The 14,327-nt window shown below is 43.5% G+C and overlaps 1 protein-coding gene across 1 annotated transcript; it reads right to left on the minus strand.

The window, feature by feature from the left end:
* Positions 1-3,364: 3,364 nt before the first annotated feature.
* LOC123490860 (ferroxidase HEPHL1-like) lies at positions 3,365-13,464 on the minus strand. Its single transcript, XM_045220710.1, has 3 exons — positions 13,387-13,464; positions 9,655-9,836; positions 3,365-3,917 (listed from the first exon to the last, which is right to left on the minus strand). The coding sequence occupies exons 1-3, from the start codon at positions 13,462-13,464 to the stop codon at positions 3,647-3,649; spliced, it is 531 nt and encodes a 176-aa protein (XP_045076645.1). The 3' UTR covers positions 3,365-3,646.
* Positions 13,465-14,327: the final 863 nt, after the last annotated feature.

A 14,327-nucleotide genomic window follows, 5' to 3' on the forward strand; every position in this document is an offset into this window, starting at 1 on the left:
CCATTCCCCTCACTACATTCAGGATTCACATTAGAGGGTGTCACACCCCATTCCTCTCACTACATTCATAGGATTCACATTAGAGGTGTCCGCCCCCATTCACTCACTACATTCATAGGATTCACATTAGAGGGGGTGTCCCGCCCCCATTCACTCACTACATTCATAGGATTCACATTAGAGGGTGTCCCGCCCCATTCACTCACTACATTCATAGGATTCACATTAGAGGGTGTCCGCCCCATTCACTCACTACATTCTTAGGATTCACATTAGAGGGTGTCCGCCCCATTCACTCACTACATTCATAGGATTCACATTAGAGGGTGTCCCGCCCCATTCACTCACTACATTCATAGGATTCACATTCGGAGGGTGTCCGCCCCATTCACTCACTACATTCATAGGATTCACATTAGAGGGTGTCCCGGCCCATTCACTCACTACATTCATAGGATTCACATTGAGGGTGTCCCGCCCCCATTCACTCACTACATTCATAGGATTCACATTAGAGGGTGTCCGCCCCATTCACTCACTACATTCATAGGATTCACATTAGAGGGTGTCCGCCCCATTCACTCACTACATTCATAGGATTCACATTAGAGGGTGTCCGCCCCATTCACTCACTACATTCATAGGATTCACATTAGAGGGTGTCCACCCCATTCACTCACTACATTCATAGGATTCACATTAGAGGGGTGTCCCACCCCATTCACTCACTACATTCATAGGATTCACATTAGAGGGTGTCCCGCCCCATTCACTCACTACATTCATAGGATTCACATTAGAGGGTGTGCCCCATTCACTCACTACATTCATAGGATTCACATTAGAGGGTGTCCGCCCCATTCACTCACTACATTCATAGGATTCACATTAGAGGGTGTCCGCCCCATTCACTCACTACATTCATAGGATTCACATTAGAGGGTGTCGCCCCATTCCTCACTACATTCATAGGATTCACATTAGAGGGTGTCCCGCCCCATTCACTCACTACATTCATAGGATTCACATTAGAGGGTGTCCGGCCCATTCACTCACTACATTCATAGGATTCACATTAGAGGTGTCCCCCCCCATTCACTCACTACATTCATAGGATTCACATTACAGGGTGTCCCACCCCATTCACTCACTACATTCATAGGATTCACATTAGAGGGTGTCCCACCCCATTCACTCACTACATTCATAGGATTCACATTAGAGGGTGTCCCACCCCATTCACTCACTACATTCATAGGATTCACATTAGAGGGTGTCCCACCCCATTCACTCACTACATTCATAGGATTCACATTAGAGGGTGTCCCACCCCATTCACTCACTACATTCATAGGATTCACATTAGAGGGTGTCCCACCCCATTCACTCACTACATTCATAGGATTCACATTAGAGGGTGTCCCACCCCATTCACTCACTACATTCATAGGATTCACATTAGAGGGTGTCCCACCCCATTCACTCACTACATTCATAGGATTCACATTAGAGGGTGTCCCACCCCCATTCACTCACTACATTCATAGGGATTCACATTAGAGGGTGTCCCACCCCATTCACTCACTACATTCATAGGATTCACATTAGAGGGTGTCCCACCCCATTCACTCACTACATTCATAGGATTCACATTAGAGGGTGTCCCGCCCCATTCACTCACTACATTCATAGGATTCACATTGTGAGGGTGTCCGACCCATTCACTCACTACATTCATAGGATTCACATTAGAGGGTGTCCCGCCCCATTCACTCACTACATTCATAGGATTCACATTAGAGGGTGTCCCGCCCCATTCACTCACTACATTCATAGGATTCACATTAGAGGGTGTCCCGCCCCATTCACTCACTACATTCATAGGATTCACATTAGAGGGTGTCCCACCCCATTCACTCACTACATTCATAGGGATTCACATTAGAGGGTGTCCCACCCCATTCACTCACTACATTCATAGGATTCACATTAGAGGGTGTCCCGCCCCATTCACTCACTACATTCATAGGATTCACATTAGAGGGTGTCCCACCCCATTCACTCACTACATTCATAGGATTCACATTAGAGGGTGTCCACTTCCCATTCACTCACTACATTCATAGGATTCACATTAGAGGGTGTCCCGCCCCATTCACTCACTACATTCATAGGATTCACATTAGAGGGTGTCCCGCCCCATTCACTCACTACATTCATAGGATTCACATTAGAGGGTGTCCCGCCCCATTCACTCACTACATTCATAGGATTCACATTAGAGGGTGTCGCCCCATTCACTCACTACATTCATAGGATTCACATTGCGAGGGTGTCCGCCCCATTCACTCACTACATTCATAGGATTCACATTAGAGGTGTCGCCCCATTCACTCACTACATTCATAGGATTCACATTAGAGGGTGTCCCGCCCCATTCACTCACTACATTCATAGGATTCACATTAGAGGGTGTCCACCCCATTCACTCACTACATTCATAGGATTCACATTAGAGGGTGTCCACCCCATTCACTCACTACATTCATAGGATTCACATTAGAGGGTGTCCACCCCATTCACTCACTACATTCATAGGATTCACATTAGAGGTGTCCCCCCCCCATTCCTCACTACATTCATAGATTCACATTAGAGGTGTCCCACCCCATTCTCACTACATTCACTAGGATTCACATTAGAGGTGTCCCACCCCATTCACCTCACTACATTCATAGGATTCACATTAGAGGGTGTCCCACCCCATTCACTCACTACATTCATAGGATTCACATTGAGGGTGTCCCACCCCATTCACTCACTACATTCATAGGATTCACATTAGAGGGTGTCCCACCCCATTCACTCACTACATTCATAGGATTCACATTAGAGGGTGTCCCACCCCATTCACTCACTACATTCATAGGATTCACATTAGAGGGTGTCCCACCCCATTCACTCACTACATTCATAGGATTCACATTAGAGGGTGTCCCACCCCCATTCACTCACTACATTCATAGGATTCACATTAGAGGTGTCCCACCCCATTCACTCACTACATTCATAGGATTCACATTAGAGGGTGTCCCACCCCATTCACTCACTACATTCATAGGATTCACATTAGAGGGTGTCCCACCCCATTCACTCACTACATTCATAGGATTCACATTAGAGGGTGTCCCACCCCATTCACTCACTAACATTCATGGGATTCACATTAGAGGGTGTCCCACCCCATTCACTCACTACATTCATAGGATTCATTAGAGGGTGTCCCACCCATTCACTCACTACATTCATAGGATTCACATTAGAGGGTGTCCCACCCCATTCACTCACTACATTCACGGGATTCACATTAGAGGGTGTCCCACCCCATTCACTCACTACATTCATAGGATTCACATTAGAGGGTGTCCCACCCCATTCACTCACTACATTCATAGGATTCACATTAGAGGGTGTCCCACCCCATTCACTCACTACATTCATAGGATTCACATTAGAGGGTGTCCCACCACACTCCATAATCTACAGACGGCAACACAATCCATAATCTCTGTTGCCTGCAGTTATGGCAAATGTAAATGTGTCTTGGAGGTTGCGTTGATAACTGTAGGATATTCTATTCTCTATTCTAGACATCCATCCACATCCACTCACCCTCATTGGACTTGTTGTACATGACTCCATGGGAGTGGATGGAGTAGGGCCTAGTGGCCATGTTCTTCAGATGGACCCAGATCACGTCCCCTTCCTCAGCCGATATCACAGGGCCCAGGAAGCCCAGCCACTTGGGCTTGGTTATCTCCTTTGTGTAGGTGGCGTCGGTGTACTGCAGGTAAACTGCCTTCTTGTACACACTGCCGATCCGCTGGGGCCCGCGCTCCAGGAACGTAGCTGCCTGTCTGTAGTGGAGTGGAGGAGGTTAGGAGAAGATAATGAACATGTATACACACACACACACACACACACACACACATGGACTATTGCCCACACTATTCAATGGATTCATCCCAAAAAAAAACAAAGTCTACACAGTATTACAGCCCTCTAACCAATTGTACAGCCCTCTAACCAATTGTACTATTATGTGTGTTTTTCCGCGTTATTTGTAATTTATTTTGTACATAATGTTTCTGCCATCGTCTCTTATAACCAAAGAGAGCTTCTGGATATCAGGACAGCGATTACTCACCTCGCATTGGACGAAGATTTTTTCTTCAAGAGCGTTCAAAGGATATCCTACAGACACCGAAGGCCCAGATCCCCGTCATTGCGTGAGGAAGAGAGATAACGCGGGACGCAGATCCGGGTGCCTTGTGGATCCGATCGGCGGCGGGTAAACTGCCTCTCCCATCAATCCTATTAGCCAAGCGTTCAATCTTTTGAGAATAAAATTGACGATAGGTAAGATTCCCGGTTATCCTACCAACGGGACATTAAAAACTGTAATATCTTATGTTTCACTGGAGTCGTGGCTGAACGGCAACAATGATAACATTCAGCTAGCAGGCTATACGCTACATCGACAGGGACAGAACGGCAGACTCTGGTAAGACAAGGGGGTGGCGGTCTCTGTATATTTGTAAACAACAGCTGGTGCACAAAATCAAATACTAAGGAAGTCTCGAGGTTTTGCTCGCCTGAGGTAGAGTATCTTATGATAAGCTGTAGACCACACTATTTACCAAGAGAGTTTTCATCTATATTTTTCATAGCTGTCTATTTACCACCACAAACCAATACTGGCATTAAGATTGCACTGAATGAGTTGTACAAGGCCATTAATCAACAGGAAAACGCTCATCCAGATGCAGCGCTCCTAGTAGCCGGGGACTTTAATGCAGGGAAACTTAAATCCGTTCTACCTAATTTCTACCAGCATGTTAAATGTGCAACCAGAGGGAAAAAAAACTCTAGACCACCTTTACTCCACACACAGAGACGCATACAAAGCTCTCCCTCGCCCTCCATTTGGCAAATCTGACCATAACTCTATCCTCCTGATTCCTGCTTATAAGCAAAAACTGAAGCAGGAAGCACCAGTGATTCGGTTAATAAAAAAGTGGTCAGATGACGCAGATGCTAAGCTACAGGACTGTTTTGCTAGCACAGACTGGAACATGTTCGGGATTCTTCAGACAGCATTGAGGAGTACACCACATCAGTCACTGGCTTCATCCAATAAGTGCATCGATGATGTCGTCCCCACAGTGACCGTACGTACATACCCCAACCAGAAGCCATGGATTACAGGAAACATCCGCACTGAGCTAAAGGGTAGAGCTGCCGCTTTCAAGGAACGGGACTCTAACCCGGACAGCTTATAAGAAATCCCGCTATGACCTCCGGCGAACCATCAAACAGGCAAAGAGTCAATACAGGTCTAAGATTGAATCATACTACACTGGCTCTGACGCTCGTCGGATGTGGCAGGGCTTGAAAACTATTACAGACTACAAAAGGGAAGCAACAGCCACGAGCTACCCAGTGACACAAGCCTACCAGACTGAGCTAAACCACTTCTATGCTCGCTTCGAGGCAAGCAACACTGAAGCATGCATGAGAGCACCAGCTGTTCGCGGACGACTATGTGATCACGCTCTCCGTAGCCGATGTGAGTAAGACTTTTAAGCAGGTCAACATTCAAGGCCGACGGATTACCACAGGACGTGTACTCCGAGCATGTGCTGACCAACTGGCAAGTGTCTTCACTGACATTTTCAACATGTCCCTGACTGAGTCTGTAATACCAACATGTTTCAAGCAGACCACCATAGTCCCCGTGCCCAAGAACTCTAAGATAACCTGCCTAAATGACTACCGACCCGTAGCACTGGCGTCTGTAGCCATGAAGTGCTTTGAAAGACTGGTCATGGCTCACATCAACAGCATAATCCCAGAAACCCTAGACCCACTCCAATTTGCATACCGCCCCCAACAGATCCACAGATGATGCAATCTCTATCGCCTCCACACTGCCCTTTCCCACCTGGACAAGAGGAACACCTACGTGAGAATGCTATTCATTGACTACAGCTCAGCATTCAACACCATAGTGCCCTCTAAGCTCATCACTAAGCTAAGGATCCTGGGACTAAACACCTCCCTCTGCAACTGGATCCTGGACTTCCTGACGGGCCGCCCCCAGGTGGTAAGGGTAGGTAACAACACATCTGCACACTGATCCTCAACACGGGGGGCCTCAGGGTGCGTGCTCAGTCCCCCTCCCCTGTACTCTCTGTTCACCCATGACTGCATGGCCAGGCACGACTCCAACACCATCATTAAGTTTGCCGACGACACAACAGTGGTAGGCCTGATCACCGACAACGATGAGACAGCCTATAGGGGAGGAGGTCAGAGATCTGGCCATGTGGTGCCAGGACAACAACCTCTCCCTCAACGTGACCAAGACAAAGGAGATGATTGTGGACTACAGGAAAAAAAGAGGACTGAGCACGCCCCCATTCTCATCGACGGGGCTGATAGTGGAACAGGTTGAGAGCTTCAAGTTCCTTGGTGTCCACATCACCAACCGAACTATCATGGTCCAAAACACCAAGACAGTCGTGGAAGAGGGCACGACAAAGCCTATTCCCCTCAGAGACTAAAAAAGATTTGGCATGGGTCCTCAGATCCTCAAAATTCTACAGCTGCACCATCGAGAGCATCCTGACTGGCTGCATCACCGCCTGGTATGGCAACTGCTTGGCCTCTGACCGCAAGGCACTACAGAGGGTAGAGCGAACGGCCCAGTACATCACTGGGGCAAAGCTCCCTGCCATCCAGGACCTCTATACCATGGCGGTGTCAGAGGAAGGCCCTCAAAATTGTCAAAGACTCCAGCCACCCTAGTCATAGACTGTTCTCTCTGCTACCGCACGGCAAGCGGTACCGGAGTGCCAAGTCTAGGTCCAAAAGACTTCTCAACAGCTTCTACCCCCAAGCCATAAGACTCCTGAAGAGCTAATCATGGCTACCCGGACTATTTGCACTGCCCCCCACCCCATCCTTTTACGCTGCTGCTACTCTGTTAAGTATTTATGCATAGTCACTTTAACTCTACCCACATGTACATATTACCTCAACTACCTCAACTAGCCGGTGCCCCGCACATTGACTCTGCAACGGTACCCCTGTATATATAGCCTCCCTACTGTCACTTTATTTTACTGTATATAGCCTCCCTACTGTCACTTTATTTTACTTCTGCTCTTTTTTCTCAACACTTTTTTTGTTGTTGTTTTATTCTTACTTTTTTGTTTAAAATAAATGCACTGTTGGTTAAGGGCTGTAAGTAAGCATTTCACTGTAATGTCTGCACCTGTTGTATTCGGCGCATGTTACCAATAAAATTTGATTTGATTTGATTTGATATGCGAGTGAAAAAAGTGAGGTAACATTTTTGGACTGGCTTTGTTCCAAAATATGACAATTAAATAAAAATGAAAAGCTGAAATGTCTTGAGTCAATAATTATTCAACCCCTTTGTTATGACAAGTCTAAATAAGTTCAGGAGTAAAAATGTGCTTAACAAATCACATAATAAGTTGCATGGGCTCATTCTGTGTTCAATAATTGTGGTTAACCTCAAAGTCTAAGCTGTTGGGAGCGGGGTACTACTAAGCTAACATATGGAATAGTAAAGAAATATATACAAAAATGATTTGATAAAATATTGAATTTGGCCTTTAATACTATAGTCCATAGAAACGCATTGAATAACACATTCATAAATGGCAAAAAAGACAGTAAAAAAATAAAGGTCCTATCTACAGTATATCTAGATATACGGAAGGCCGACATAGGTGGATGCGTGGATTGAGATGCAGCCCATGCAAAAAAACATATATTCAGCTTAAACCAACAGATTTTGATGGGGATTTTTTTATTATGTTACGTTGACGCACGGGTACGGCAATAGACTCTTACTGATATTAACATGATTTTTCAATGACTACCCCATCTCTGTACCGCACACATACAATTATCTGTAAGGTCCCTCAATCGAGTAATGAATTTCAAGCACAGATTCAACCACAAAGACCAGGGAGGTTTTCCAATGGCTTGCAAAGAAGGGCACCTATTGGTAGATGGGTAAAAACAAAACAAAAAAGCAGACATTGATTATCCCTTTGAGCATGGTGAAGTTATTAATTACACTTTGGATGGTGTATCAATACAATCAGTCACTACAAAGATGCAGGCGTCCTTCCTAACTCAGTTGCCGGAGAGGAAGGAAACCGCTCAGGGATTTCACCATGAGGCCAATGGTGATTTTAAAACAGTTACAGAGTTTAATGGTTGTGATAGGAGATAACAGAGGATGGATCAACAACATTGTAGTTACTCCACAATACTAACAAAATGACAGTGAAAAGAAGGAAGCCTGTTCAGATTTTATTTTATTCCAAAACATTTATCCTGTTTGCAACAAGGCACTTAAGTAATACTGCAACAAATGTGGCAAGGAAATTAACTTTTTGTCCATGTTTGGGGCAAATCCAACATAGCACATCACTGAGTACCACTCTTCATATTTTCAAGCATGGGTGTGCTTGTCATCGGCAAGGACTATGGAGTTTTTATGATAAAAATAAATGGAATACAGCTAAGCACAGGAAAAACCTATTGGAAAACCTGGTTCAGTCTACTTTCCAACAGACACTGGGAGACGAATTCGCCTTTCAGCAGGACAATAACCAAAATCACAAGGCCAAATATACACTGGGGTTGCTTACCAAGATGACATTGAATGTTCCTGAGTGGCCTAGTTACAGTTTTGACTTAAATCGGCTTGAAAATCCATGGCAAGACTTCGAAAATGGCTGTCTAGGAATGATCAACAACCAACTTGACAGAGCTTGAAGAATAAAAAAATGAAATAATGTACAAGTATTATAGGGAAAGTTGCACAACTGAATGCATTAAACCAAAATGTGTCTTCCGTATTCAACCCAACTGAATCAGACATAATCTGCGTCCGGAGAGCAGTTGTTGGGGGGTAAACTGCCTTGCTCAAGAACAGAACAACAGATCATTCCACCTTGCCGGCTTGGGGATTCAAACCAGCGACCTTTCGGTTCCTGGCCCAACGCTCTTAACCGCTAGGTTACCTGCCATACAATCCATGTGTGCAAAGCTCTTAGAAATGTACCCAAAAAAAAAAATACTCACAGCTGTACTCGCTGTCAAAGGTGTTTCTAACATGTATTGACTCAGGGGGTTGAATACTTAATCTAATCAAGATATATTAGCGTTTTTTCAAAATAAATAAATAACGAATAATAATGTAAATGTTCTTCCACTTTTGACAGTATTTTGTGTAGATTGATGACAAAAAAAATTACAATTCAATCCATTTTAATCCCACTTTGTCACAAAACAAAATGCGGAAAAAAGTCAAGCGGTGTGAATACTTACTGAAGGCATTGTACAATGTAGATTTCACTGTAACAAGTGTATCACACAGGCAATGCTGTGTTCAACTCAATTCTTAAACACTCCTATCATAACTTCCCAACACTTCTACATATACAGTGTGTATGTGCGTATATATATATATATATATATATATATATAATTATTACTTCTTCATTACAGTTGTACTTCTTCATTACAGTTGTACTAATTACTCACTCATCTTCCTTCAGTGTTTTGTTGAGGATGATGTTTTTCCCAGAGGGAGCATAATCCCACTGGATCTCCTGAATCCCGATGAAATATTCCCGTGTGATACAGAACACAGTGGTGAAGCACCCCAGTAGAAGGAACAGGCTCGCCGTACAGCTCCCCCATGTTGGCTCCAGGCAGTCAGATGACTTATGAACAGACACACAGGCCTTTATAGATACTGGGGTGATGGGTCCACACAGCCAATCACAAACAGGCAGTGTGACCTCACACACACACACAAACACACACCCACACCCACACAGGTGCAGAATCTCCAGACCTCTGACCTTTGACCTGGGGAAGGCCATCACTTATTTTCCCCAAATGGTATGTAGTAACCTCATGTCTATCTTACTGCTACATGCGCGCGCGCGCACACACACACACACACACACACACACACACACACACACACACACACACACACACACACACACACACACACACACACACACACACACACACACACACACACACACACACACACACACACACACACACACACACACACACACACACACACACACACACACATTGGTTTTACTATCCAAATGGGGACCCAAAAATGTATTCCCATTCAAAATCCTGTTTTCCCCTAACCCCTAACCCTTAATAACCAAACCTTACCCTCAAAACCCTAAACCTAACCCTAATTATAACCCTAAACCTAACCCCTAAGCCTAAAATATATTTTTTCTTCCTTTTTGGGGACTGGCGAAATGTCCCCACTTTTTATTTTTACTTGTTTTACTATCCTTGTGATGCCACATAATTCTACCCATTGTTACTTTGTCTACCAAATCCACAAAGAGAGCTTTATTTCTAACAACAATGGGCCAATCACATCGTAGGACAATGAGTTGCTTCAGTCAATCACTGGAAAACAGACACTATTTACATAAGACTGACAAACAGCGCATGACGGTGTGGTTTCCTAACTCGGAGCGAGAATCAACACGGTTTACGGGAATAGTTGAGCTTTTTTTTTTATATTCAGCATCGCTCCATCAAGAGAAATGTAGTATTCTTTCTAACAAATATATCTACATGTATTTCAGGATGTTGTGTATCCCTGGAAATAATCAGAATTGTAGAAAACATAGCTTGTTCAAAAAAAGTGGCCTCTTGGCACAACTTACCCTGGGTATGAGGTAAGTTGTGCTGCCGGACAGGGTAAGTTAAGTCACCTACAAATGTATGTTCTAAATTAAAAACTACCTTTTTATAACCATGTCTATCATTATTTCCCTAAAACACAATTCAACACAATCGCAATCGCTGTTTTGTCTTTTAATAATTTTAAGCATATTATAACACAGGCTTAACACCTAACAAACACTTTGTACTTTTTGAACACTTTAAAACATAGGCCAGGCCCTGTGGTTACCTTATGTCCCAGCAATAATGATTTGCATTATGCCTGGGAAGAAAACAACTTCAATTTGCTCAACTTGCCACTGGATCAACCATTGGCTCAACTTACACCAAGGCAAACATTTTGACTGTATTAGCCCACACAGCTACAAGGATGCTTTTATGCTAGGTTTAGGTCCTCATATTGAAGCTTATAGCGACCTCAACTGATGTATAGAACAATCTTTAAATTATCTACTTTGGTTTAGATACAAGTATCGTGAAACCTCTAACACAATTCATTAATTTGACTTGGTGAAAATCGCTTTTTTGGACCTTACTTGCTTACCACTTTTTCCATATGGTTTCTTCCTTCACAGACTCCATGAAACGATGACCTCTTCTTAAAATTTGGTCAAATTATACATTTTGTGTAGAAACAAGGGTGGCTCAACTTACCTCACCTCTCTACGGGGAACTCCAGTATATCATCACCATAGGGTAGTGAGGGTCAACCAGTGACGTGAGGGGGACAACAATTACCTCCCACTAATCTAAGGTCATGCAACAACAAAAAATCCCAATCTAGTCAATGACTAACCTCTTCCCCAGGCTAAAATGGGTCCGGCCCAATCTAGTCAACGACTAACCTCTTCTCCAGGCTAAAATGGGTCCGGCCCAATCTAGTCAATGACAATAAACAAATCTACTTTTTGCAATTGACCAATGGTTGTTGCCCAGCATATTCCAAGTGGGTGTTAAAATACTGTAGTTCTACATTTGAGCCAGATAGTGGCAGTATAACATCAGAACTATGGAATGATGACCTTTCCCTCTGATAGGCGGGGGTGGAACATTCACCATATTGCTAATACCAATCAAATCCTCTAAAATCTCATAGGGTGCACTGGGTGTAGGGGTTTAAAGGGTCTATTTGGGATTCCTCCTAAGACTTCATTAGCTCTCCATTGGTAAATACGTACTCAAATAGGTACCAAAGTATACAACTTTGACAAATATAGCAAGTTTACTACAAAACAAATAGGAATAATCAAGGAACAATTCAAATGGAAAATACTTATTTAAGGCAGCACAAACATTATAGAAATATGACAAATGCACTAAATATATAAAATGGCCTTAACATCTTAACATCTAGACAATAATTTACAATACACTTAAAATGAAAATATTAATACAAAAGACAAAACTTTCATACCCCCAAAAATTATTTTGTGCTTGTGTAGACTTCCCACTGGGCAAAAACTGGTTGAATCAACATTGTTTCCACATAATTTCAACAACAAAAAATTAAATGTGATGATGTTAAAACAACAGTCTTTTTTTCCACCAAACTTAAAACGTTTTACTGCAGTGGGCAAATCAGGGTCACAAGTAGTGTTTCTTGGTAGTCTTAAACAAGTCTACTTAGAAACAAAAGTATAAACTTCACACACATGGTTATGGGCTTAAAAAGAAGACACCTGTACCATGTCAGATACAGAGTTGAAATGTATTCAATTTTGAGTTTGCATCCCAAAATTAGACTTTATATACATCACAGAAGACTGAAATATAACTAAACTGTTTGACATAGAAACACCAGATTTTTTGCAGGTTTTTAAAAATAATGTTTATTAATTATAACCCATGGGGCCACTAGGTAATTTGACTGCAGGAAAGGGCTACCCTAAATCCAATGACAGGGTGACTTTTTGTTGATTTCACGTAAAATTCACGTTAGTTGACAACTCAACCAAATATAAATCAAAACTAGACGTTGAACTGACGTCTGTGCCCAGTGGGTTAAGACATAACATAAAAATACAAAACATAAAAAAGGCTGCAGTTACGGTCTATATAATACAAACTTTCATCCGGCGGTTTCTAATACAGTGCTTTGAAATGAATACCATAAATGAACTAAACATTCAGACAGGTATCTCTCCCTCATACAGAGATGAGGCAGCATTCGCTTGTGAATCACACTTCCCGAATCACACTTCCTGAATCACACTTCCTGAATCACACTTCCTGATTAGAAACCAACAAGGAGATAACAACGAGTATCCAGGAAGCAATGTTCCCCCCAGCTGGTAGTGTACACTCCTGGCATGTGACTTATATGTCATTTCATGGGTATGCCCGTGGATCTTATGTTATATGCATGCGTGTGTATGTATAATTTACATGTGTGTGTGCTTGTGTCACATTTGTGTGTGTGTGTGCATGCGTGCGCTTTGTGCGTGTACTGCATCTCATCTATGTCTGTGTGTGTGTGTGTGTTCAGGCGTTGAGGGTGTAGTCCTGTTTGTAGCAGCAGGGTCTACAGACAGCTGTCACCAGTCCGTTGATGACCTGCAGGAAACAGATGATGAACTCCAGCCCACTGAGCCCCAGCAGGATGGAGAGCAGAGTCATTGCCCACCCACGATGCTGATGGGATGAAAAACACTTAGACCACGTCTCCTGCTCAAACAGGTACTGTGGACAAACACAGTGGGAAAGTTGTGTATATGTTGTGTAGTATTGGTAGTATTGTATACAGTGAGGGGAAAAAAAGTATTTGATCCCCTGCTGATTTTGTACGTTTGCCCACTGACAAAGACATGATCAGTCTATAATTTTAATGGTAGGTTTATTTGAACAGTGAGAGACAGAATAACAACAAAAAAATGATGTCAAAAAATGTTATAAATGGATTTGCATTTTAATGAGGGAAATAAGTATTTGACCCCTCTGCAAACATGACTTATGTACTTGGTGGCTAAAACCCTTGTTGGCAATCACAGAGGTCAGACGTTTCTTGTAGTTGGCCACCAGGTTTGCACACACATCTCAGGAGGGATTTTGTTCCACTCCTCTTTGCAGATCTTCTCCAAGTCATTAAGGTTTCCGAGGCTGACGTTTGGCAACTCGAACCTTCAGCTCCTCCACAGATTTTCTATGAGATTAAGGTCTGGAGACTGGCTAGGCCACTCCAGGATCTGTAATGTGCTTCTTCTGAGCCACTCCTTTGTTGCCTTGGCCATGTGTTTTGGGTCATTGTCAAGCTGGAATACCCATCCACGACCCATTTCCAATGCCCTGACTGAGGGAAGGAGGTTCTCACCCAAGATTTGGACCGTACATGGCCCCGTCCATCGTCCCTTTGATGCGGTGAAGTTGTCCTGTCCCTTTAGCAGAAAAACACCCCCAAAGCATAATGTTTCCACCTCCATGTTTGACGGTGGGGATGTTGTTCTTGGGGTCATAGGCAGCATTCCTCCTCCTCCAAACACGCG

The sequence above is a fragment of the Coregonus clupeaformis genome, unplaced genomic scaffold, assembly GCF_020615455.1.
Source record: "Coregonus clupeaformis isolate EN_2021a unplaced genomic scaffold, ASM2061545v1 scaf5149, whole genome shotgun sequence".
NCBI lineage: Eukaryota > Metazoa > Chordata > Actinopteri > Salmoniformes > Salmonidae > Coregonus > Coregonus clupeaformis.